Genomic DNA, 26209 nt, shown 5'->3' on the forward strand with positions numbered 1-26209 from the left:
GATTCATTTAGTGTAATTTTATTAAATTAACAAAAAAGAAGTTGTATAGGGCTAAAACACATGGACAGGATGGCAAATAAAGATGACTGACCCTGGGAATCTCTGCCAAGGTTTTATTTGTGTGTGTTGGTGGAGAAGTGTGGGCTTGAGGCCAGCTCCACCATAGAACAGACCCAGCTCCCATCCCTAGGCCCAGGGAAATGGGATACCTCTCAGTTCTGAAATGTTGATGAGCTGTGGAGGGGAGAAGGACAGGAGAGCAGATGGAATTCCTGGACAATTGTTCCAGCTGTCACCAAAGAGGACAGGCAGGGGGGAGCACTGGATAATTTACAGAGGAACATATGTTAAGGCTTCTCCAGAACCATCTGGCCAAGAGAGGCCTGGGCATGGGGTGGATGTTGTCTTTAGATCTGAGTAAACTTCAGCCTCCAGCCCAGCCCATTCCCTCTACCTGAACTGTGGCTTTCCCAGGAAGGCTCTGCTCCCTGAGTACTCACCTCCAGAGTTCCACCTGGCTCTCATTCCACTCCCTCCTTTGCTGAGCCTGGCTTTTGTCTTTACTACCTTTCCTGAGAGGGCCAACTCTGGCCTTTGCGGCCTGTACCTTCCACCAACGCATTTCCCTATTCTGTAGTATTTTTCAACCCCTCCTCCCCACCACTATATTCCAAAATCCCTCTATCACTCATCTCCTTGCCATTAATTCACTCAATAAATGTTTATTAAGCACCTACTATGCCTGGCATTGTTTTAGACACTGGGGATACAGAGATGAATGAGAAAAAGTCCTAGATCTCTAGAGTTTGCACTATAGTGGGAGATGCTGAATAAACATATATCAGATAATGATACAAAAGGAAACATTCATGTAAAAGGAAACATTAAAGCAGGGTAAGAGCGAATGACTAGGGCTGCTGTTTTTGACAGAGTGCCCAGGAAAGGCTTCTCTCTAACATAGTGACATTTGAGCAGAGACTCTAATGGGAGTGAATATCTGAAGGAAGAACTTTCCAGGCAAAGGGAACAACAAACCTAAAAGCCCTGAGTATTCTCCATGCATTGGAAGGATGCCATGATATTTATCCATTAAGCATTTACTATGTTCCAGGCACCTGCTAGGGAATATGAACATGCAGTTGGACACAGTTTTTGCCCTGAAGGAACAGCAGCTTAGTGAGGGGTGCACTATTTAAGTAAATAATTATAGCATAGGATAACTGCAGTGAAGTTACGTGCGAGTGGCTAGAGATGCCCAGCAAAAGGAGCACCAAGTCCAGTCTTGGGGCCTGGGGAAGGTTTTCTGGAGGAGGTGACATTTCGAGCTGAGGGCTGAAGGACACACAAGAATTGACTATAAAAGGGGAGGAGAAGGCTTGGACATTTTGAGGGCCGGTGGCCTGAAAATACAGGACGATTGGGAACCTGAAATCTCTCGGAGAGGTGGAAAATTAGTCTGGTGAAGGTGGAAGCGGGTGGGTCACACGAACCGCTACGTGGCAAACTGAGAAGCTGCTTTTATCCTTTTGATGACAGGGAACCAGTGCTGGCACTATTCCACTATATTATTTTGTTTTCTTCCTTTCTTCTTCCCTCCTCTTCCCTTCCCTTTTCTCCTTCCTCTGTCTTTCTTTCGTTCTTTCGCTCTTTCTTTCTTTCTTTTTTTTTTTTTTTAGGACCAGAATCTTTCTGTTCAGCTCTGGAACTCTTCCAGCTCTTGCCCTACCCCTGACACCTCCTTCCTTCTCCAGCGGCCAGGCCTCCAAACCCTACTCTTAGGATATCCCCACCTTTCCCCAATCACCCCGTGCCCTAATTCCCCAACCCGAAAACACGCCCTTAGCCACGCCCCGATGACGCGAAGCGCCCGGTGCGTGGGGATTCCCGCGGCCGCGGCCACTACCCGGCCTGCCCCGCGGCAAGATGGCGGCGTGAAGGCAGCGGGCAGCGGCGGAAAGTTTGTTGTGGGATTGTAGTCGGCCGGGAGGCTAGAGTTGGGGAGGATCGTGGGGACAGTATCGCGGAGTAGGGGCGGAGGAGGGACTAGCTTCGGGGTTAAGAAGAGGAAATGGGATGCTGGAAGAAGAAAAAAAAAAAAAGAGGGAGATGGGGCGGAGAGGAGGGGGCCTAGGATCCCGCGGCGGCCCTGGGGGAGGGGCCCGGGGCGGGGGATGCACAAGTAGGTGTACAGGCCCTAGGGAAGCAGTCGCGAATTGGAGGAGAATTTCTAAACCGAAGAGTCAAGAACCCTGGAGTTTGTGGCCGAGGCCCGACTGTACTGGGCCAGTAGGAAAGAGGTCTCTCACGTGTTGGAGGATAGTGGGGAAGAGGGGAAGAGAAACGAGACCTGGAGGATGCTGGGCAGGTGCGGTATGGAGGGAACTAAAGCGTCAGATGACCCTTCTGCAGACTTAGATCAGCCTTTCCAGAGTTCCTATAGCATCTGCCCCAATTTCAGCTGAAGACTCAGGGGCCCCAGGGACTGGAAGAAATCACAATACCTGCTTGGAAAGAAGAAGAGGTAGCGACTTGCCCGAGCTCAACCCCAGAGCGGGTAAGGTGGCCTCCAATGACAGGCTGGCATGCTCCCTGCAGCAGGATGCATAGGCTCAGAGTGATACTGAAAAACATTTAATCTGAAAAGGGCTTTCATCTATAGAGGTTGCCCTTTGCCTGTGGTTCCTAAGTTAGTGTTCTGCTTAGATTACACACTGATTTTTGAGAATTGGGTGTAGCATTGAGCCTTGTGTGTCTTTACCTGTACAAGTGAACACGGTCAGGGGCCTAGAGATGAGGCCAAAAGTGCTTTAACATCCCTGCCACAAGCAGTTTCCTACATGTTCACTGTATCTTTTTCGGTCTTCCCATCTTCAGTTTGGCATCCTACCTGAAGTAGAGATTTGTGAGTGAGGGTCGGAACAGGTGATCGTGCTATCACCAACTCCTGAATTCACTCTTGCAGCAGGTGTGCTTCTTTTGAGCTTTCTTTTGGTAAGAAGGGCTCATTAGTTTTTCTTTGGGGTTGTGCTTTGGTGGGTAGGTGGAGTCAGTAGAGGAGGAAAAGCAGGCTGAGGTTATCGGGAAGAAACCCAGAGCAGTTTACAGTAAGGTATCAGTTGCATTGACTCGTGTAAGGCTCTGGGAATGTTTATTGTATCACCCTCTGTCCCTGAGATCCCTGATACTTGGGAACTGCTTTACGGTCTGGATCAGTGTGGTGATGGAAAGAAAGGATTGTAGAATTTTTCTAATAGCTTTCTTCTCTTCCTTTGTATTCTCCCCTTCGAACCACATTTAAAAACAGTTTCACTAGCCAAACTAAACATGGCTTAGGAGATAGTGGATTTATGGGGTGCCTGGGTGACTCAGTGGATTAAGCCTCTGCCTTTGGCTTAGGTCATGATATCAGGGTCCTGGGATCGAGACCAGCATGAGTTTCTCTGCTCAACAGGGAGCCTGCTTCCCCCTCTCTCTCTGACTGCCTCTCTGCCTACTTGTGATCTCTCTCTCTGTCAAATAAATAAGTAAAATCTTAAATAAAAAAAAAAAAGATACAGTGGATTTAGGGTTAGAGAAAAGAGAAGGGGTCTGGAGCCACAAAGTGTGGTGAATATGGTCCTCACTTCCTTTGATGCCCTGTGGTTATGCCCAAGCCATAGTTGGGTACAGACTTTTTACAGAAGCTCATTTCATGACTGACATTTCTGCATGATTGGATTGGGAGGTCTAGTTTGTTCTAGGACTCCGCACGAACTATTCCTGCTCCCTGCCTGTGCCACCCCCCTCCAAAAGGCTTGCTATAGACAGACCAAATCACTAGGCCAGCTTCAATACCTTCAGGTATCAGAAAAGCTGATGTTACTTAGCTGTGACTCTGGAAGATTGGGAGTTTTCTCTTTCTGAAGACAGTTTGTGGACTCCCCCCTTAGAGTTGTGATCAGCCAGGAGAGTGTGGGGGGCACACAGAAAATAATGACTCAGGAGCCAGAATTCTTTGTACAAATTCTGGCTTTGCCATTTGTAGCTCTGTGACCTTTAGAAATTGTACAGCTCTTTTTGCCTTAGCTTTCTTATGGTAAGAGTACCCGTCTCATAAGGTTGTTGTGAGGGTTAAATAAATGTGTTTAGAACAGTGACTGACACTTAATATGTATTTGTTGTTATTGTGCTGGTCAGATCTCAGCACTAACTTCATCATTGTAGTAGGTGTCTCTGGCGGCCCTGTACTGGTTTGAGCTTCTGTCTTGTTGTTAGAGAGATGCAGCACAGGTTTTGAATAATGTGGATTTTGCATGTAGTGAAAACATCTTCATTAAACTATTTAAAGTGATGTTAAAATGCCCATGATTTCCTTTTTGAAGTTGTGAGGTTTTAGAGTTGCCGTTGCAGTTGAGCTTTAACAAGAGAAGTGCGCAATGAGCATCTTCTGTGTGTCTGGCACTGTTGTAAGTGCCTTAAATGTATTAACTGATTTAATTTTTATAACAAACCTACGAAGCAATACTTTCATTGTCTCCATTTTACAGATGAGTAGAGGACAGAGTGGTTAATTTGCTCAAGGTCATCCAGCTAGTAAGGGGCAGAGCTGAGATTTGAACCCAGATTATCTGGCTTCAGCAATTGAGCATCCTTCTTTTTTTTTTTTTTTATTTGGTATGAAAATAACTCTTTACTAAATATGACTAGTGGCAATTTATATCTCTTATTTGTTTGTCATAATGGTTAGATTGTAGTAAACTTTTTTGATTTATTTAAAAATATGTTTTAGGACCTGAGCTCTTCATCACAGCTCTCTCCTTCTCAGATATAAAAACTGGTACAGGGACTGTGGGAGGGAGCCCACTGCCCTCTTAGCCAAATCTGGACTCTCCATGATTCAGCCTGGTGATTGCCCTTTAGAAAACCTTGTACCTGGGTTGGGTGAGCAGGCTGACAACGAGAATCTACTCTTAGCTTACCTTAAAGGGGGGGATGTATTAATGAAGACGTAAATAAAAGGCTCATTTCTGACTTTCATTACTGACAGGAGCCGCTGAAGTAGCCACAGGGTTAAATTCATAGACAATCTTGATGGCATCTTTATTTTAAAAAGAGCAGGTAGCAAACTACACACAAAAAACAAAACAGGTGGCGTTTTAACCAGTGTCAGCCCCACCAGCTTGAGGGGAAAGTGGAAAACAGCTCCTGTGGTCAAGGACAGTCCTGGCTTGGAGCTTTGCAAGTGCTTGCTGGCGATTCTCTTTGTCTTTAGCCAGCCAGGAATCCCACGCGCAGCCTTGGGGCAGACTTTTGATTGACAGGCTTTCCTTGCCCTGCACTTAAGGATCACTCTTTCCCTGCTTCTGAGTCACGTCCTGTCTGTTTAACATGCCCGCAGGGCCCATATTTTTCTTTAGTAAATGACTCTACCTTGCCATCAGAGTAGGCACGCGCCTGATGTCTGAGCAGATTTCTGGGGAATGGGGGGCTCAGGATTTAAGGCTTTTTCTGGGAATTCCCAGTCAGCCCTCGAATGACCTTTGTCTACTTGTTGTGGCACGTGAAATTTTGAAAGTTAGTATCTATCAGTGTCTTTTCCCCTCCACCATTAAGCCAGGAGCCTCCTTTGTCCGGATGACATCCTTTATCTCGATTTGTGCTGCAGTCAGCGTGCTGAAACGTGTATTCTCCGTGAAGTACACCTTTGTGTTTTGGTAGAAGTCATCAGACTTACTGAATTCAGGTCTCTTCTTAGCAAAAGCTTGAGCTGCAGGGTGACGGCTGATGGATTTGGAGTCAGTTCCCTGCCTTTACTGTTCTGGTTTTGTTGTTCTCAAAGTCCATTTCTTCTCTTAACACCTCTTATTCGAGAGTATTCTTTGCATCTAATCCCTTCACCTTTTCCTCACCACCATATTCTAAGCGTCAAGGACCTCTGGGTAAACCCGGCCTTCATTTCTCACCGGGATTCAGCCTCTTCTTTTTCTTTTTTTTTTTTTTTTAGATTTTATTTATTTATTTGAAAGAGAAAGAGTGAGTGAGAGAGCACAAGTGAGGGAAGGGTCTTAGGGAAAGGGAGAAGCAGACTACCCCACTGAGCAGGGAGCCCGACGTTAGGCTCCATCCCAGGACGGCAGGATCATGACCTGAGCCAAAAGCAGCTGCCCAACCAACTGAGCCACTGAGGCGCCCTGTGGATTAGCAGCTCTGTGAACTTATCCTGTCTAGCTTCTGGGCCTTTGAGCTTGCTGGCCCTGCTGTTTGGAATGCGCTGCCCCCTCCGCTCTAACCTACCTCTTTGTCCTTTATTTATTTATTGTAAAGACTTTATCTTTAAGTAATTTCTACGCCCCCTCCACTCTAACCTACCTCTTTGTCCTTTATTTATTTATTTATTTATTTGTTGTAAAGACTTTAAGTAATCTCTACACCCAACATGGGGCTTGAACTACAACCCCAAGATGAAGTCGGACTCTACCAACTGAGCCTGAGCCAGCCAGGAACCCCCCCTGCTTTGTCCTTTAGGTCTTGGTTTAAATGTCCCTTAATTGGGGTTCCCCACTCCTTTTGTGCCTTTCCTTTGTGCCTCTGTGTTGACGCTTAGGCTGCATTGTAGTTGTCTGTTTACTTGTCTGACTGTCCCAAGACTGTTAGTGCCCTGACAATAGGGACCATGTCTGAGTCATTATTGTATTCTACCCTTTGGGATAGTACAAGGCACTGAATCGGCACTTTGTGATGCGGTGCGGTATATAGAATGCATGAAATGTGATGGGCAGTCTCTCCCCTCTCCAGTCTGTCTCGCAAGCTGTTGTGAGAAATGTCTTCCAATGAAAAACACTGTCTCTTCCCATAAAAATGCCATGGTTTCTCCCTTGTTCAGGACACAGTCCACGCTCTAGCTCAGAGTGCAGAAAAGTTGTTTACCGATTGGTCCCAGCTCAACCCTCTAGTCTGAGTTGTTGTCACCCACTTTATCTGCCCTGTTCTTCATTGCTCCTGAATTTCTCACTGCTTCTGAACATGCTGCGGCCATCTATTTACTTTCTTCTTCGCTTGTGCATTTTACTCTTCGTGGTTGCCCCCTTCTCTGAAACTCTGCTTGTCCCCTAGGACCCCACTGGTCTGTTACCTCCCATGAGAAGTCTTCCCCACTTTCCTTTCTTCCTCTTGGCACCCATAGCACGTTGTGTTTTTGGCATTTATCATATTGTATGGTGATTTCTCTGTTTACTTGTTGGCCTCTTTCATTTAGCTGACTCTCTGTAGAGGAGAGACCCTCCCTGATCATGGGATGAGGGTGAAGGGGTGGGGAGTTGGGAGTGAGGTGAGCCGTGTGATAGAGTCTGATTTTGGAGTGAGGCTGACCTGGTTGAAATCTTGATTCTGCGACTTAAAACAACAGCGTGACTTTGGACAACTGGCTTAAGTAGGACTCTTGGTCTTGTGGCTGTACAGTGAGGGTCACATTATCTTTTTTGTAGGAGTATCAAGCATTAGAGATAATGAGTTCATGGCGTGTAGCATGGTGCCTGTCATACGAAGGATACTCAGTTAATATTTGTTTAGTAAATGAATTCCATTTTGGAAAACACAATGGGTAAGAAAAGACTTTATTTTATTCAAGCTAGAATAACACTTTTGATTTCTGCCAGGAGCATTTTTGAGGTGGAAGTAAAATTGGGAGTCTCTCTATAGCATAGCAAAGCAATATAAAGGCTGAGGCTAGGGACATCATCAGTGCAGAATAGTTGATGTTTTGCCCCTTCTTTTGTGTTGCAGTGACTCCTTTGATGGATCCCCTTTATGTGAGGATGGTGGTGACCTTGGTGGGTAGAGATGGGGGTGGGTAGGTGGTAGATTTGTAATGTAGTTCGGGCTATGGATGACTGAGTGGGGTGTTTGAGGATTCATGTTCCCTGGTGTTTTATGGATTGAAAACTGTTGGATGAAGCTGATAGAACATATCTAAGCATTCAGGAAGCCAGACTTCTTGGCCCTAGTTTTCTTAGGGCTTTCATGATCTTCTGTTGCAGAACCAGGCCTAACACAGCTACTCCCCAGAAATAGGGCTGGTAGCTGGGAGTTCACTGTCCCTTCTTTGCCTTTTTGTTTTTAGTGTAATTGATGGGGGTGGTTCTTAGGGCACCAGTTCCCAACAAACACCCAAGGAATGTGTTTCCAGAAGTCTAGACTTCTTAATTATATAATGCCAGCTGGTGCTCCAGTTTGAGTTTATAGTCCAGATGAGGAAGATATGTTTGAGTTTTTCAGAGGGCAGCCTTCTTGTCTGGTCCTTGAACCCCTGCCCCAGCCAGCCGCTTCTCCTCTGGGCTCTCAAAGCATGTACCAAACTGTAATGCAAGTGGCTATTAACCTGTCTTCCCCTCCCCGCAACTTCCGGCAAGATCTTTTATTTCTGGAAGCTTCTTAGAGGCCCTCCATGGTAGGTGCTGAGCAATTCCCGCTTACTGTGTGACCCAGACCGGTCCTTCTTGAAAGGAAAGCAGATAGGTTCTCTCCTTTGAACTCTTAGGAAACAAGGTCCTGCATAAACAAAAGGTGATAGGATTAGCAGTAGCATTACTAATTATTGTGGAGTTAATGCGGTTCAGTGATCTTCCAGGTACTTGGCTCAGCGGTTTCCCTCTTTAGCTTTCATATGTTCTAGTAACACATCCCTAAGCCAGCAGAAGAGGTTAAAAGCAGAGGTGAATCTCACACCAGTGTATTTTTTGCCAATCACCATCTTTTAACAAGTCTGGCTGCTGGCATCGTCTTTGTTACTAAGTTCCTCTGATTGCTCCATAACCTGCTTGCTTTCCTGGCCGTAGTGCTCATTGTCTGGGTGGGCTTCTGCTCACAGCCAGGGCCTACTACAACCTTGTTAATGCCTACATGAGTCAAAAGGACGAGACCAGTAGCTGAGAGTGACATGATGGCGTTTTCCCTGGGCTCTGCTCCTTGTCCCTCAGTGTGGGAGTGCACGTTGCAATGTGGCATATCTTTGCCGGTGGCGTCTTGGCAGGGCTGGTAAGCTGCTTCTTATGTTCAGCCAGTTGGAGAGGAGATTGGGGTGAGGCAGCAGGACTGGGTTGTGCTGTGTATGTTTAGGCTTCAAAGGGGCTGAGCCTTCCTGGATGACCATGAGTGTGAGAGTGGGACCTCTTTGTTAGTTACTGTCTCATAAGTGCCAGCTCTCTGCGAGGTGACCTTTAGAAGCTGGGAAGGACATGGCCTTCCATTTGTGAAGAGCTCTATGCTTTTCCTGTGAACTGTGTGTGTGTGGTGGGGGGTTCTCCCTGAGGGCAGGGACCAGGAAGACAGTCTAGGCTGTGCTGGCTTCACTGTGTGCTTCTTTCAGCTAACAGTAGGATAGTAGGGTTTATCATTTGGGGTACTAAACAGGCCTCTGCACCTTCCCAGGTAAGCCCGGGGGGACTTCAGTCTAGAAGCCTCAGAGGGCTTTACATCAGGGCAGAATCATTAGGACTTTCCTGTTGCTCCCTAGAGGAGGCTTCTACCCCAGTTCTTTCTGTGGTCTTGGGCAAATCACTTGTCTTCTCTGTCCCTTCAGAATGGGAGAACACCACCTGTTCTGTGGGCCTTACTAGGCTACAAGGATCAAAGGACATACAGTGGAAGGGAAAGCACTTCTGGGATGGTAAAGCACAGCATGGATGGAGGGCTTTTGTCCCTTTTGTCCAGGAATTCTGTTTTCATCATAAGCATAATATGTGTCCTTGCATAAAATGCCTGCCATACAGAAACATGCAAAAGGAAAAGTAAAAAGACCCTCCCTTTCTTCCCCCACTGCCCCTGTCTAAACTCCTTTCCCAAAGACAGGGAGCTCTCCTGTTTCCTTCTAATCATTTTCGTGTTGCTTCTAGACATTCCTCCTCATGTATCTCTTGTAAAATAAACACAACTCAGTAGTAGTACATGTTGTTCTTCAACTTGCTCTGCTCATCTAACACTTCCCTGGGGTTGAGTAGCCCCTGTTGGAGCTTCCTTCCCAACTAAGGGGCTTCCTCCGGGCCTGGCTTCTTGGGAGGGATGGAGAGTCTTTACTAGAGGTTCTTGCCACAGCAGTCATGCTGGTTGTCTCTGAGGGGTGGTTTTTTATGCTGCAATGAGGTCACCCCCCAGGAGTGCCCTGAGTGGGAATCGGGATGGTTCTAAACATGGTGTGGGCACCATCGCTTCCGTCTCACATGCATTTCTTCCCTCCGTGCTTCTGTGCTCTGAGGCCAGGAAAAGAGTAAACTTACCTGATTTCTCAACATAGAGACAGTTCCTGCTTTCTGAAACCTTGGATTACCTAGGTTACTTGCTGCTCTGTTTTGAAAGCAAACCAGACCCAGCCGGTGTTTTTTGGTTTTATTTGTTAGTGAGAATTCTGAAGGGAGCCTGTCAATGGGCATGCATTCTTAGCAGTCTAGGGAAGAGGTCAGAGCTATAGGAAGAGATGTTCTCTCCTCGGTGATTATCTCCCTCTCTGGGGTCAGGCCTTGGCCTCTTGGGCTCTGAGGTTGTTGTCAGAGTATTACAGGGAGCCCTGGGAGTAGGCAGTTGGGAATGATTAACCTAGACTTGGGAGAAGGGCCAGGCCCCTCTGTGGTGTCAGGTCGCTGTTTTCCCTCTACCCTGAGTCATGTCATCCACAGGGCTTTCCAGACAGAAGGGGAATCCTTCTGTTTTTTCCTTGCCAACATGCAGCCCTCCTCTGTGAGCACAAGCAGTATTTGCTCAGTTTTGCTGCTGCATTTGCTGTGCTCTCCTCTCCTGCCGCTCCAGGGGTCACATTTTGTGGGTTTTCTGGGACCTTACTACTATGGCTCCATTTCCCTTGTGATCTCTAAGCCAGAGTGGGTTACTTCACTTGGGTGGTTCTGGAGGCTTCTGGAGAGATTTTTCTCCTGTTCTTGGGCTTGCTGTGATGGGAACACTAGTCTCTGGGCACTGCTCCTTCTGAGTGGGTGGAATGGTTGCTGTTGGGAGTGTGAGGAGCCTGGCTGCAGCATGGCCTTTATCCTTGCTCTCTGGACTCCTCTAGGGCCAGCTCCCTGGGAAGTGCCATCCCCTGGCCTGTCCTAAGGCTGGCCCAGCTTTGGGCCTGGTCACACACTGCCCCATTGTGTGGTGCCTTCCATGCGCTTCTTGTTGCAGCCTCTGATCCCTGTGCCAGTCCTCTCCCGGCCCCTTGCCTCGGAGCCCGCGGGAGGTGGCAGGGTGGGCTCTGCTGGCGCAGCCCTGGAATGGGTGGCAGCGGCAGCCGTGGCCAACTTTGTTCCGACAACCCCGCTTTCGGAGCTATGGTGCAGCCTGGCAGCCATGTCCAGGGAGAAGGCAAGACTGGGGAGCTGCCCCCTGGCAGCAGTGCCCACTTCCACCTCAGCTCTCCTCTCCTCGGCTTGACCTATCAGAGAGCTCTGTCACCTGGGGTCAGCCAGCTGGACTCACTGGCTGGCAAGGGGGCATGCTGCACTTCTGCCTGGCATGATTTTTGGATGGGAGAAGGCCCCCCAGGGTCTAGTGGTAAGTCTGGAGGAGCTTGCCCTGTCAGAAGAGCGCAGCGTGTACCCTCAGGCATCTTGCAGCTTGGCATTCCTTCTGCTCTCTCTTTGCAGCTCCGGAGTTGGGCTGCTCTCAACCAAGCTGTCTGTTTATATGGAGTGCCTGGAGGGCGTCTGCCATGAGTCTGTCGCTAACCGTGCTAACCAGGAGAGCTGGCTGGTGGGGGAGAAGACACTAACCCTGTGAGTCTAACCTGGGCCAGCTAGCCTGCTCTGGGGGGTACCATCAAGCAGTGCCTCAGTCACCCCTCACCCTCCCCCAGCCAGCCTGGCTGCCTCTTCCCCTTGTCTCTTGTCCTTACTGCTGTCCCTCCACCTTCCCAGACTCCTTGCTGTGGTGGTGAGGGGGGCATGTTTCTGTTCAGTCCGCTTTAAGCATTATGGAGTTTGAGAACATCTCGCAGTTACCATGCTCTGTTTCACAGCTCGGAGACAGATGGAGCCAGTGTGGGAGGGAAGTTTTCTTCTCGGCTAGATAGTTGCTTCCCTTTGTCAAGTGGGGAAGATTGCATGGTGTCCCCATTATTCTCACCCAGGATAATCATTTAGGATCAACTGCAAGGTTCTCTCTCCTTAAGGTTGTGTGTGGGGGTAGGGGGGTTGATGAAAACTGTGGCTCGGCTGTGGGAAACTCCCTGGGCAGAGAGTGAAGCTGAAAGCTTGAGTCCAGAACTAGGTAGTCACCTGAGATAGAGCTCGTGGCACCCATTGCTCGAGTAGGTGGAGTGGGTGGACTTTGGCCCCCCACTGCCTTCCCTCTGCAGAGCTTCAGGTAGACTTTAACCGGGAAGAGCTGGAAGGGCACCTCCGCCAGAGCAAACGGGACCTGGCTTTGGATTCCACAGTGGGCCTGGGAGAGGCCTTGGCTTCAAACTGGGAAGCTGGTGAAGAGCCTGCCATAAAGCTCCTGCCAGATACCCTGCTCCTTCCAGGGTTGGAAAGGAGAAGGGGGCTCTGGGGATAGCAGGAAGGTGGATTGCTCGGGCTCCTTGGTGTTCTGCAAAGGTAATTCCTTAGACAGCCTGTCTGGCTCCAGCCTCTGGAGTCTGTGTGGTATGGGGCAGCTTGGGACCCGGAGGCCCTCTGGGTGGGCTCTCTTTCCCTTGGGCCAGGAAGGAGAAGCAGGGAGCTTCCTGTTTGTATGGGGTGGGAATGCGTAAATGTGCGAGCGTGTAGGGGCTGCCTGGTGTGTAGGGACCCTGAGTCGGGAGGAGCCATCTGAGGGGTGGGGGTGTCTGGTGTCTGGGCTCTGGCCAGGAAAACAAGAGGGGCCTACAGCGGAGAGCTGGCTCCCACCCCTTACCTTGCCTTAGGCGAGGGCATGGGACTTTTGGGCCCTGCCTTTATTTAGGGGTGATTGCTTGGATCATCAGCAATAGTTGTCTTCAGCCCCTTTGTTCCTGTCAGGTGTTGCTTGAGTGAGAGGCCAGCTGGATAGACTTGAGGTATTTGCTCAGGTGGGAGCCAGGTGAGCTCTCCAAGGTCCCCAGCACTGGTTTAGAGTCCTCGGGCTTACTCTGGGGCAGAACAATTCCCACCCACTTTTTAAAAACCTGTCAGTTGGTGCCAGTTAGAGCAGGCAGGGGGCCAGGTCAGGGCCGCAGGCAACGTGTCCCGAGAGTAAGATGGTACTTGCCTAGAGGGGTGGCAGGCATGGCTGCTGGAGGGACAGCAGGGCTGGTCTGGGCACAGACTGGCATCTCCCAGCCTAGTCATCGGCCCAGAGCAGAGCCTGCCCAGACCCCACCCCGTGCTCTGCTGGCTGCTTGCCTGCCACGCGCACAGGATTGCTGAGGGCTTTGCTCATGTACCTCAGGAACAGCTGCATGCCGGAAATGGGGGGCTGGCAGCAAGCAGGAGGGGCACCCGGGGGGCAATGAGGGGGAGGGCTGAACCCAGCCAGCTTTGGTGGGATGGGCTCACCGTGCAGGGGGGGACTGACACTCGAGGTAGAGAGGGGCTATATTAATTGTGTGGGGGGGGGCACTCCTTGCAGGCAATCTCCAGGGCCTCTGCTGGGTGGCCTGGCTACAGGGCTGGCCCTGGCAGGGTGGTGGTTCATGTTTCTTTGGCCTCAGTCAGATGCAGACCCTGAATTTCAGAGGCTTGAGAGGCAGCCAGACTTGTATGGCAGGAGTACGCCCTGCCCCCAAAGGCACAGCTTCCTCCAGGCCTTCGGAGTTCAGAGATGCTATCCAGGGCTTACAGCTGAGGGCAGTTCCACAGAGGAGGCACTAGGCCCTGTGTGATCAGACATTCATGTTTTAGCCATTGATGAGCAGCTTTAGGAAGGGCATGTGTTTATTTTTGTTACTTATTTGTATCGTGCTGGGCTCCACAGGGGAATTAAGGCAGCATAAAACACAAATGGAGTGTTCTGGAAAAGGGCTGATTTCCTTTCATTCTTAAAGCAATAGCGATTGCTAAATGAGTGATTCTGTTTGACTTTCTTCAAGTGACTTATGAAGAGCTGTAGTGATTTTTGTGGTGATATGTGGCCCTTCCCTGATGGTCTCTCACTTGCTTGAGTCAGTGACACCTATGAGTAGAAAGGCATTGTCATAGGTTTGAGAATGGCCTGAGCCCAGATGAATTGTTGGGGCCATAATTTCTTATAGAGTGTGGGTGATGTGGGGAGCAGGGGAGGCAGCCGGGCTCTCTAGGGCAAGGCAGGAGAACCGGGGAGGATGGAGTGAGGTCCTGGTGTGGGACTTGAGCACCTGGAGACCTCCGTGGGGCAGACTAAAGTGTTAAAAGCCACAGAGCCACGCGCATTTTGGTTTCACTCCCTTCTCCTTCCGCAGGGGGAGAGCTGGACGCTTAGACCTCCCCTCCTCTCCTGTACTTTTGGCTTTGCCCTGGGAAGACCTACAGAAAAGATGGCAGAAGGAAGTGAGAGGGTGCCCTGGGCTCTTGGGCTTAAACCTTCTTGCTGTCGCCTATTTGCAGAGAGTGGGAGTGAGGATATGGTTTGGAGAAAATCTGGATTCTGAAGGTTTCTCCTTACCCTGCTCCATCTCTAGCAGTGGTGACTGCTGACTGTGGTGGCAGCCGCAGGTCACATCCGGGCACTTATCTACAAAAAGGAGCAGGTGTGAGTCCTGTCTCCTGGGTAAAGAGGGATGCTTGGCAAATTTTTGGTCCTTTCATTAAAGGCTACTGCCCCATATCCAGCACACATTTTTCCTTATATCTGCCACTGACTACACTCTGCTCAGCTGTGCAGTGGGTTCACAGTGCAGGTCTGCTGTGCGTGCTGAGTCCCATTTCTAATGAAAGTAGACTTTGTTCTCTGGAGGCAGCTAATCGTGCCCCTTGGGCTGTAATCAGGGAGAAGGTATTTAATACAGGGCAGGCGGCAACAGGCGGCCTGCACTGACTGGCAGATTGCAACATGGCAATTAGGAAGCTCTCACCCCCCTCTCCGCCCCAGCAGGGCCCACATCTCCTCTGAGGAGAGTTTTGAGTGAGTGAAGAATGAATGCTATGCCAAGGAGGACCGGCGAGTTAAAGCTTGGGAGCGGGGGCCTCGAGAAGAGCCACTTTCCCTTCTGGAGGCTACTCTGGGTGTCTCCCTCAGCAGTGCCTGCAGGGCTGCAGACCAGACTGGGTCAGCCAGAGTTTTTCACCTAAGCCTCAGTTGTTCTCGTAGTGCAAACCTAGCTTGTGATCTGGTATCTCCACGTCCTGAGTCCTCTGCCCCCAGTTCCTTGAAGCTCAGGTTGTATGGGGTGAGGGTTGGGAGTGGGCTTCTTCTTGGTCAATTTCTAGACCTTCCAAAAGACCACTTTCTTGGAGGTGTCCTGGAGCCAGCTCAGCAGATGGAGGCCGGGACCCCAAAGGCCGTTTGCTTGCTTATTCTGGCCTGTATCCCATTCTGAGTTATTCAGCTGCTTTTCCTGGGGACTTCCTCTTCTTGACAGGGGATTGGACTGAAACATGCCAAGACAACATGGGAATCTTTGGGTAAAGGAGATATGGCCAGTGGAGGCCACAGCTGGTGTCTGGGTCTTGCCGATGGGGCTGCTCTGCTATCTTGCAGCTCACTTTTTTTTTTTCTTAAGATTTTATTTATTTGACAGACAGAGATCACAAGTAGGCAGAGAGGCAGGCAGAGAGAGAAGAGGAAGCAGGCTCCCCACTGAGCAGAGAGCCCGATGTGGGGCTAGATCCCAGGACCCTGAGATCACGACCCGAGCTGAAGGCAGACGCTTAACCCACTGAGCCACCCAGGCGCCACTGCAGCTCACCTTTTATCTTCTCCTGGCTGTGGGCCTGGTGTCCAGCTGCTTCTTGCTTTGTTCTCCAGTACCCCTGGCATGGCTCTCCCTCCAGGGTCTGTCCTGCCCTGCTGTGCTTCCAGTCAAGGACAGTGGCCTGTGAGGCCCATCACATTCCTATTCAGTGCTGGAATTGGCTCCCTGCTCTAACACCCCCCATCCCCCAGCCGTGGGCTGGATCTGGGGGCACTTAGCACTTCTCAGGAGTTGGAACTAGGGCCCCAACACGTACTGGTATTGACATGAAGCAGGGAGTGAGAGTGAGACAGACTCCCCTCATGGGCTTGTGTCAGGGACACTGCAGGCTCCCTCACAGACTGTCTCCCTAGTGGGCCTTGCCTTCTGCTTCCCCAGTTGGGAGTGGCTCCCCTCCTCGTGGCTCTGGTGTGTATGGAAAGAGTATGCTCTGGCCAGGATCGATTGCTGGCTCCATTCATACCAGAGTGTCTGCGTTTGCAGTACTCCTCCCATCTCCCTGCCAGCCACTTCCACACTGTCCCTCAGCAAGCCAGGTTATCAGGTGCAGAAAGCCCTGGGAGTATATGATGTGAGGCCAGGAAGTGGAGACTTGACATCAAGATGACCAGGATGTGTGACAGGTAGAGCTAAGGCCCCGGGGCATGGAGTGAAGGCCGCTGTCCTTCAGCTAGTATCCCCAGGTACCTGAGCACATCATTGTGCTCCTGGTCTGCCTGCCTGCCACCCATTTAGTGTCCTGGTGCTTAGAAGCCAGAGTGGGTATTAGTAAGAATAGGGCTAAGGAAGAAAGAAAAGAGGCTGAGAATCGAGGGGATCCGGAGCGTGACCTGCAGGGAGAAGGGGACTACTCAGCTTCTTGGGGAGCAGATGGGGAAGGGAGCAGGCCCAACTCGAGCCTCCTCACCCCTGGATTTTGTAGAGGTTCTGGGCTCCCTGTGTCTCTTACTCTGCGTTTCTGGCTGTTCCCCTTGCTAACTCAGGTACCCCACACTTACAGCCTCTGAGTATTAGCACCCAGCTATCCAGGCTGGCTTGGAACTTTCTGGGCCTTCCCCCAGGCTATAGGAGCTCCCACCCTAGGGCCCGCAGGAGGGGTAGCCCCGGGGAACCTGCGGGGGTGACTTGTTTGCTCCCCCACACCCTAGGAATGTGCTGTCCTTTTGGGCCCGCCCGGATTCCTGCGCAGGGAGTCAGCTCGACACAGCATGCTGCTCGTGCCCTGTGGGGACATGTCCGCCTCCTCATCAAAGGGGTGGAGGTTGGCGGCTCGTGCCTGCTGCCATACCCCAGCTCCCCCTAGAACCCCAAGCCAGAGACCAGGCTGCCCAGACAGAGGAGGGAGGCCACTCCTGCTTCCCCACCCTCCCTACCCCCTCACTGTTCTTCCTGCCCCAGGCTCTTTTGGAATGTGACAGGAGTCACGGCCAGGGCATGTCCCGACAGCAGGAACACATGCTTTAGCCCGCAAGGCTTCCCTAGGCCCCCAGCTCTATTTAGGAGGATGGCGGCGGGAGGCGGCAGAAGGTTGTTTATGCCCAGAAGGCCACCTAAGGTTACTGCCTCCATGGGCCCCTGTGGTGGCTACTGCCCCCGTGCTGCAGCCCAGCTCATTACAGGTGGGGGCAGAGCTCAGTGGCCGGAACCTGTGGGGAACCTGTGGGGACCTCACTGGTCACTCAGTCCAGCCACCTCTGTGTGAAAGAGGGACCAGTGAGGGACTGAGCTGGGGCCATACAGTGTGTCAGAAGCAGCGTAGCTTCTGACACTGGGCAGTGTCTCAAATCCCTGGACTCACGCTTTCTGCCTGGGAGTTCCTCCGCCTGGGTGTTGTCAACGTTGTGTGCTGATGATTCTTCATTGTGCGGCGTGGTCTGGTGCACGGCAGGAGGTTCAGCAGCATCCCTGGCTTCTCCCCACTAGATGCCAATAGCTCTCCCCGCCGTTGTGACAGCCATTCACACATGGCCAGGGATCTGGGAGGGGGCAAGTGACAGAAGTGGGCCATAGTCACCCTTACTGAGATTGCACAGTCATTGCTCTAACTGCTGCTTTTTCAGATTTTTCTCTCCTGGGTCTCCCTTTCCTTGTTGCAAAGTCTGTTTACAACGTTTACACACAAAAGTAGGATTTGGGCTCCTGGAAACATGGCCAGGAACTTTTCCCAGCATCTTGTGGGTCTCTACTAGGCTTTTTCCTTGTGTTCTCTTCTGCAAGCCGTGTTCCCCAAATCTCTTAATTTCCAGACTCTGAGAGACCTGGGAGATGAACAGGACAGATGTGAGGTAGGATAGGGACAGGACAGGACCAGACCTATTCCAGAATCAGGCATGTGGTGAGTTGAGACCACGAGCACATATAAGATGCGCATGTGTATCGTCTAGGGCTATGACTGTGCTTTCTTGGAGAAAGGAGCCCCGTGCCTCTGGTCCTCTCCTGCCTCCATTGCTTTCCCCAGATCCCCGGGCCATGGCTTCTGCCTGGCTCTCCCTAGGGGCCTTCCCGGGCCTGGACTGGGTAGGCCGGCCGGGGGCACCAATAGACCTGTGGCTGACAACCTGGTTTCCACTTTCTTCCCTTCTCTAATTTCAGGAGCTGTTGGCTAGAGGAAGTGGAGGGGCCGTGGGATGCAGAGAGCCAAGGGCTAACTCCAGGACAGCGGAACAGAGAGAGCTGCCGACAATCAGACGGTATGTCCCTGGGAGGCCTGCACCCTGCCTCGGTCCCCTTCCGGCGAGGCTGGCAGGCCAAGGGGCAGACAGGTGACCCCTCGTGGTGGGGGGCTGGTGAAGAGAGAGAGTGGTGAAGGCCAGAGAGTCTTGGCCTCCAGGACTCTCAAGCTTGGAGATGCCCCCCTTCCGAGGAGCCTGGTTTGGGGGAGCATCTTCAAACCCTTACTTTCTGGCTACTTGGCGGGATGGGGGAATTTGTCTGTTTTTGGGGGTTTTTCTGAGCTCACACGTGTGGAACATTTCCTAAGTGCCAGGTAACTGGTTAGTGGCTTATGTAATCTTCACAACAGGTCTGTGAAATTGGTGCTCTCCTCATCCCCAGTGTAGGGTAGATGAAACTGATGCAGAGGGAATGGGTTTTCTCTCTAAGGCCTTTTTGTAAGGCCACGGAGGGGAGCAGAGGGTTGCTCTTAGATACCTTGTCTTACTACTAGGCCACAGCCTCTCTTCCTGGTGCCTAGGCCATGGGCCCTGCCTTCTGCCTCCCTAGTCTGGTTGCATTGGGCCCTTGTCCCCTCCAGCACTCCCCTGACCTGTGGGCACGGATCCACCAGAGTCCAGGTTTCTGATGTCCCCAGCAATGGCCCAGGCCTGCCTGTGTGCCGGGTGGCTCCTACGTATGTTCCATTTACTGTCCTTGGCCAGAGGCCTCTTGCTCTTGTCTCTGAGCCTCCTCCTTCCTGGCTTCCCCACAGCAGGTTGAGAACCCCTCACATCCAAGAATGACCAGTGCGGCCCCTGCTAAGAAACCGTACCGCAAGGCACCCCCTGAGCACCGGGAGTTGCGGCTGGACAGTCCAGGATCCCAGCTGGAGCAGGAGGTCAGGAGATGCCTACTCCTACCCTGGCTGGTAGATGCGGGCCCCTGAGGCTGGGTGCCTGACTGACTTCTCCCACCTTAGAGGACTTCTGGGCCCCGGAGCGGGGGCATGGGGGTTGTGCTGCTGTGTCGTGCCTGGGGGCTCCTAGCAGCAGCACTGCTGGTAGGGAGCAGTGCAGGCTCACAGGACAGCTGTGAGCACATGACTCCTTGTCAGGGAATCCCAGAGTCTTCGTGGCTCAGCAGAAGTGCTCTCAGGCAGTATTGTTCTTCTGACAAGAGGCAGCCCACCAGACGGAGAGGTCCTCACATGCTGGAGGCTGGGACTCTCTGGAGGAGGTTGAGGTGGTGCCCTGGCTTCTTCCCACCAGACCAACTGATCTATGCTGTCCCCAGAAGTCTGGCCCTTCCTCCATCTTTGCCTGGTCTGGCTAACACTTGTGAAAGACATACTCCCTGCCAGGAGCTGTGTTAGGTTCTCATGGGACTTCTTCAGGCCACTGTGAAACAGTCTCCAAACAGGCTCTCCTCCCTCATTTGGTTTCCTCTCAGGAGGAAATGTGTGTTGCAGTCAGTTTGCCCGGCTGCTTGTGCCCACCCTGTTGCCACACATAGTGCATGTTTGCAGAGCTCCGAGATCTCCGACCCCGCGGAGCATCAGGCATACCAGGGCCTGCTGTAGTCCAGTTCAGGGTGGGAATGCTGGGACTTGCCTAGTCTTAGTTCAGGGAACATTGAATAAGAAAGTCAGGTACTGTGATAGGTGCCATCCGGTGGGCATTCCCTTGGTTTTGTAGATGAGGACACTAAGGCTTAGCAAGGTTAGTACAAGCAGAGTGTCGTAGAATGGGATCAAATGCAGGTGTCATTGGCTCCAGAGCCCATGGTCCAGGCCACCCACCTCTTTTCCGGCCTGTGATCGGCATTCTGAAGCAGTCACCTCCATTTGGAGCAGGCCTCTTGATGTTTCCCTGCTCTGGCTGGCTGAGCTCTGGCTCTTGGGCTATGACCAGAATGGGGCCTTGGGGAAGATGGGGCAGGAGGTTCCAGGCAGGACAAGGAGAAGACACATCACTGCTCTCAGTCAGGACTAGCCCAGAGGCTCTCCTTCATCCGTGTTCTGGTTCCTTCTGAGGACCTGGAAGGGCCTGATTCTGCCCCATCTTCCCTCCAGGGGCCAAGTGGGCTTTATCAGAGCTCAGAACCCTACTGTAGCTTGTTTTACTTCTTCACTTCTCTGGAAGGTTTCTGCCATGCCTGTGGGCCCCACTACGAGCCCAGAGAACAGCTGGGAGGCTCTCTTTATCCCTGGGAGATGTAGCATGGGTACCAGGACTCATTTGCAACTTGCTCTAGAATTACAAGAGGGTTTGGAAGTGGTGTGGGTAAGGGTGAATGTTGGAAGAGGTTCTCAAACCTTCTGGTTAGCGTGGGAAAGGGTGATCCAGGCTTGTCCAGGTGTTACTGGATTGCCTCCATCTCTCCAGGGCCCACTTCTATGAGCTTGCTTAGGCTTTATACATGGCCCTTTCCAGGGCTTTTTGGAGGGTGGGCAAGCAGGGTGGGCCAGTGGTCTAGAGCTGAGCCTCAAGTTTCCATTCTTTTGTGCCCAGGAACCCCTGACTGATGCGGAGAGGATGAAGTGAGTATCTGCTGCCCAAGAGCCTGCCTTGCCTCAGCACTTCCTTCTTAGCTCCAGGCAAGGCTGTTGGTACCACCGGGCTTTTCATTGGATTAGGGAGAAGTGAAGGTTAGGTGGGGTATTTAGGGATTCTGGGAGGAGGCCTGATGTGGATATTTCCTTCTGAAGAGAGTTTTTGTTCCATGGGCTCCCAAGAGAACCTGGAACCAAGGAGGTAGGTGCTCAGAGGGTCCTGCTCTTGCCAAAGAGCCCTTCCCCGGCTCCTGGTCCTCCTGTGCCAGCTGCCTCCCCGCAGCCCTTTCTGTCAGCTACATCAGGCCTTTGGAGAGGAGGGCGGTGCTAGGCTGGATTTCCAGGAGATTAATAATGGAGCAGCCTGATTGTGCAGTGGGGAAATCGGAGCTGGAGGGCTTGGTGGCCGGCTGGCTTAGGCTGTAACCAGAGACAGACTGGGAAGTCTTACCCCCGCACCAGTTCTGTCTTCTCATTCTTCTTCACAGGTGGGGGTGGATTCTACCATGCCCTCTGCTCCCCACTGCCCCCCTCCCCACCTCACTGCCCCCAACCAGGCTATGTTCTCAGGGCTAGCAAGCCTATGGAATATGCTGCCCCAGACTCAAGACTCCTCCTTTTGCCTATGCTCGTGTCATCCCTACTCCTTTAAGCTTCTTGAGCCCAGCCTGGGGCTCCAGGGCTGGCCTGTCTTAATGCTGATTCCCCTCTGCCTTTGACCCCTCACCCTGCCAGGCTCTTGCAGCAGGAGAATGAGGAGCTCCGTCGGCGCCTGGCTTCGGCCACCAGGCGCACTGAGGCCCTGGAGCGCGAGCTGGAGATTGGGCAGGACTGCTTGGAGCTGGAGCTGGGCCAGAGCCGTGAGGAGCTAGACAAGTTTAAGGACAAGTTCCGCAGGTGTGGAAATGAAGGGCCAGGCGCCCATGCACATATATCCCCCTACCCACCCCATCCATGGGAGGTTAGCCAGTAGAGGCCTCAGAGATCATCTGATTCTTTTGGGGAAACCGAAGCTCTGGGAGGAGAATGATGTGCCCCACATCCCATATCAGGGAGGGGTTGAGGAGGGCCTGAAGAGTAGATCTCGACCCAGGGGTCTGCCTTGTGTTCCTCTACAGGCTTCAGAACAGCTACACGGCTTCTCAGAGGACCAACCAGGAATTGGAGGACAAGCTACACACGCTGGTAATCTGTCGGGGGGCGGAGGGGCATGGGGGCACATCGGCTGGCACTGTGCTCATGGCATAGCAGGGGGCTGGGATTTGCCCATGAAGTGCCACTGTGCCCTGGGGCTTGGGAAAGGGGTGGGACAGGGCGGGCAGGGGACCGCAGTGTGCTGTGCGAGTCAGGACTGTCTTAGTGCTCACACTGTTTCTCTTCTCTCCTGGCTTCCCCTCGCGCCGCCGTCGCCGCTGCCGCCCTCTCCCATCAGGCCTCTCTTAGCCACAGCTGGATCTTTGCAGTTGCGTCTGAGTTTGTGTGTTTTCTCCCTTGCCCTGGCCTCCTCCTCAGCTGAGACCTGGGGTTGCTGGGGCCCTGGCCGTTTATCTCTGCCCACTGCCTTCCTCCTCCTTACGTGAGGCCCGCTCAGTACAGTGCCTCCCTCCTGGGGGGACAGCTGCGGGCCAGTGCTTGGTGCTGGCAGAGGTCCTGACTGATGTCACCGCTAAACACTCACGGCTTCTCAGCTGTGGTGGCAACAAGCCCAAGCCATTTGGGGTTGGGGGGGCACTCCAGCCCCTGAACTGAAGATCAGAGGGCTGCTGCTGAGGCCGCTGCTCCCTCCTGACTCAACTAGATAATCTCACAGGCGCCCCCGGCTGCCACCCCACCCCACCCCTCCTCCCTTTTCCTAGTCTAGCCTCGAAAGTGCTCCACATAGAGGCTTCGGCCCCTGGATTTGTACACTTACTCCTTCTCAGGTCCAGCTGCCTGACCTGTGTAGAGTCCCTCGAGGGGCAACTCTTATATGGTCTCTGTTCTTGGCCCTGGTGGCAGCAGGTCATGTTCAGAAAGCCCCCACCCCACAGCCAGCCCAGAGAACAGGAGAGGTGGCTGGTGTTCTGTCTGTCCATCGTCTGTCTATTCCGTCCGCCTTGGCTGCCCCAGCACCTGTGGCTTCCTGTGTCTCTGGGCTGGGGGGGGAGGCGGAGGGGAGGGAGGCCAGCTAGGGTGGGGGGGCGAGGTTCACATGAGTTTTGTGCCTCAGATCAAGAAGGCGGAGATGGATAGGAAGACGCTGGATTGGGAGATCGTGGAGCTGACCAATAAGCTGCTGGACGCCAAGAACACCATCAACAAACTGGAGGAGCTCAATGTATGTGCGCTGGAGGGCTCTCCCCACCTGTGGCTGGGTTGGCCCCAGAGTGGCCACACTGCGTGGCACGGGGCTGGCCGGTGACCCCCACCTGTATCTGCAGGAGCGGTACCGGCTGGACTGCAACCTGGCTGTGCAGCTCCTTAAGTGCAACAAGTCCCACTTCCGCAACCACAAGTTCGCTGATGTGAGCAGAATGTTGTCCCCGCCGCTGCAAGCCCCGCCCCCGGGACGCCTCTCCCTTGGGGTTTGATACCACAGGCCACCAGCCTCGTCTCCCCCTTTCTGCTTTGCCTGCCCCTCGCCTGCATGTCTCCCCTTGAGTCAGTCAGCTCTGCCACTGATCGGTGTTCCATGTGTGCTCAGGGGACCATTGCTAGCGCAGGGGCTGGCCTGGCTGGGATTTCTGGAACAGACACAGGGAGAGAGGCGCCCCCTTTTGGGAGCCCATGCCCAAGGTGGGGGTGGCTGTTGACCATAAGAATATCAAGGGGATTTGGCTGAACTGACCGTGTTACTGCAGCAGGTGAACTCTAGACTCTAGAGCCTCAGGCCCAAGGCTCACAGGGTCTATAGAAGGAGTGGAGGCGTTCTTGAGGCCACCGGCCAGTGCAGGTGCCTCAGACTTCCATCTGGTTTGGGCAGAAGCCTCTGTTGGGATGGGGGGAAAGGGACATGGGAGAGCTCATGGGCTTTAGTGCTCTGGGATCAGCTGCTGGGTGTGTTCCTCTGACTCTTCAGGTCGTTCGCCCCTGCGGAGCATCGGTTTGTCTGTGAAGCCAAGCTGTGCACCAGGCTGGTGTGAGACCAGTGCAGTAGCCATTACTTCTGCTCAGAAGTTGGGAGCATTCATGTGTCTTTCCTTTTTCTGCTCTTTTACCCCAGCTGCCCTGTGAGCTACAGGACATGGTCCAGAAACATTTGCACAGTGGTCAAGAAGCTGCCAGCCCCGGCCCCGCCCCTAGCCTGGCACCAGGGGCTGTGGTCCCCACATCGGTCATCGCCCGAGTGTTAGAGAAGCCAGAGTCTCTCCTGCTCAATTCAGCGCAGTCAGGCAGTGCCGGGCGCCCCTTGGCTGAGGATGTCTTTGTGCATGTGGACATGAGTGGGGGTAGCCTGGGTGAACCTGCCAGTCCCCCCGCCCCTGGCAGTCCCACCCCACAACCCAATGGAGAATGCCACTCTCTGGGCACTGCCGGGGCCTCCCCAGAGGAGGAATCACCCTTGCCGGCCTTTGAGAAGCTGAGTCCCTATCCCACCCCATCTCCACCACACCCACTCTATCCTGGCCGCAAGGTCATAGAGTTCTCTGAGGATAAGGTGCGAATCCCCCGCAACAGCCCCCTGCCCAACTGCACTTACGCTACACGCCAGGCCATTTCCTTGAGCCTGGTGGAAGAGGGCGGTGAGTGGGCCCGCCCCAGCCCAGTGCCCAGCAGCCCCGCCTCGGCCCAGGCGTCACCCTACCATGAGCCCAGCCCTCTTCCCCCAGTACTCAGTGCCCCAGCCAGCTCTGCCAGCTCTGAGGAGGACCTGCTCGCCAGCTGGCAGCGGGCATTTGTGGACCGCACGCCACCCCCAGCCGCTGTGGCCCAGCGCACAGCCTTCGGACGCGATGCGCTCCTTGACCTGCAGCACCATTTTGCTCTTAGTCCCACCGACAGAGATGAGGTGGTTCCAGCACCTTCTCCACCTAGTGAGAGTGGGCTTTTGCTGCCCACAGAAGCTGACCCTGGCCCTTCCAGGGAGGAGGAGGAAGAGCTGAACCTGCCCATCAGCCCTGAGGAAGAACGTCAGAGTCTGCTGCCCAATGATGGTGGCACAGAGGAGGGGCCGGTCACTTCCCACACTGAGGGCCGGGCCTGGGCACTCCCCCACTCCAGCCGCCCCCAGCGCAGCCCCAAGAGGATGGGGGTGCACCACCTGCACCGCAAGGACAGCCTGACCCAGGCCCAGGAGCAAGGCAACCTGCTCAACTAGGGCACCTGCTTGCTTTCCTACCATGGCTACACTGGGACCATGGGAGACCCCCTACCCTGCCCCAGAGCCCTCCTCCCTCAGGCCAGCACCACTCTGCTCCCTGTGCGGGAGAGGGGGAGAGCACACCGGACTTTTTAGCTGCATTGACTGGCCCCAGCTTGCCTCATACCTTTCCCTTTTCTTCATAGAGTATGTACTTCCCAAATGTAATAACATGCAGCTGGGGCTCTAGACCTTTCTTCTGGCCAGCCCAAACTGGGCTGTTCTGGGGTGCTGACAGGTCTGTTACATCAGTGTTCATCTCCCATCCCCATTTCGTACCTACAAATGGTTTTTTGTTGGTTTTCCGAGGGTGGGAGGGGAAGGTCATTTGGATTATTAACTTCTAATTTCTAATTTCTATTTTCTGCCTGCTTTCCTCTCCTCAAGTTCTCTGCACAAGCTGTTGCCTTCAAGGGGTCCTTGGGGGATGAGGGAGAGGACTCACTCAGGGCTTGCTTCAGCTGTGTCCATCCTCTCTCTGGGAGGGAGAAGAGGGAGGGATTTGGGGGCCTCAAGCTGGTCTGTGGGTGAGGCCTGGCCCCCTCCCAACCTTGGCTCTAGACTGTTACTCCCAGCTTTGGGAAGTTTTCACATCAATGACTATTTTAAAATTAAAACTATTTTACTGATACTGCCTAATTTGTCTATTAATGGTTTTCCTTGTGCAATTCTTCCCCCCACTCTTGAGCTTTCCAAATCCTAGCCAAGCTCTGGTCTTTGCTAGTGAGTCCCCGGTGCTGCACTCTGCCTGGGGTGTCTCTGTGGCCACAGAGCATCAGGCAGCGGGAGAAGTTGTACCTCAAGTAACCTCAGCAGGGCCCGATCTCCTCGAGGTAGGGTTCAATGCAACCCA

The 26209-nt window shown here is 52.9% G+C and overlaps 1 protein-coding gene across 11 annotated transcripts; it reads left to right on the forward strand.

The window, feature by feature from the left end:
- Window positions 1-1850: 1850 nt before the first annotated feature.
- TJAP1 (tight junction associated protein 1) lies at window positions 1851-25995 on the forward strand. 11 transcript variants are annotated; one of them, XM_013061926.2, is made up of 12 exons: window positions 1851-1957; window positions 2459-2554; window positions 11610-11738; window positions 18404-18501; window positions 19239-19364; window positions 20977-21005; window positions 21753-21914; window positions 22136-22202; window positions 22450-22479; window positions 23227-23334; window positions 23438-23521; window positions 24220-25995. In XM_013061926.2, the coding sequence occupies exons 5-12, from the start codon at window positions 19266-19268 to the stop codon at window positions 25312-25314; spliced, it is 1674 nt and encodes a 557-aa protein (XP_012917380.1). In that variant the 5' UTR covers window positions 1851-1957; window positions 2459-2554; window positions 11610-11738; window positions 18404-18501; window positions 19239-19265; the 3' UTR covers window positions 25315-25995. The 11 variants fall into 11 exon arrangements, with proteins under 11 accessions (XP_012917380.1, XP_044927035.1, XP_004739883.1 ...); XM_045071100.1 differs by having other exon boundaries at window positions 19242-19364; XM_004739826.3 differs by lacking the exon at window positions 11610-11738.
- The last annotated feature ends 214 nt before the right edge of the window (window positions 25996-26209 follow it).

Source organism: Mustela putorius, unplaced genomic scaffold (genome assembly GCF_011764305.1).
Source record: "Mustela putorius furo isolate JIRA1106 unplaced genomic scaffold, ASM1176430v1.1 tig00003983_pilon_pilon_pilon, whole genome shotgun sequence".
Classification (NCBI taxonomy): domain Eukaryota; kingdom Metazoa; phylum Chordata; class Mammalia; order Carnivora; family Mustelidae; genus Mustela; species Mustela putorius.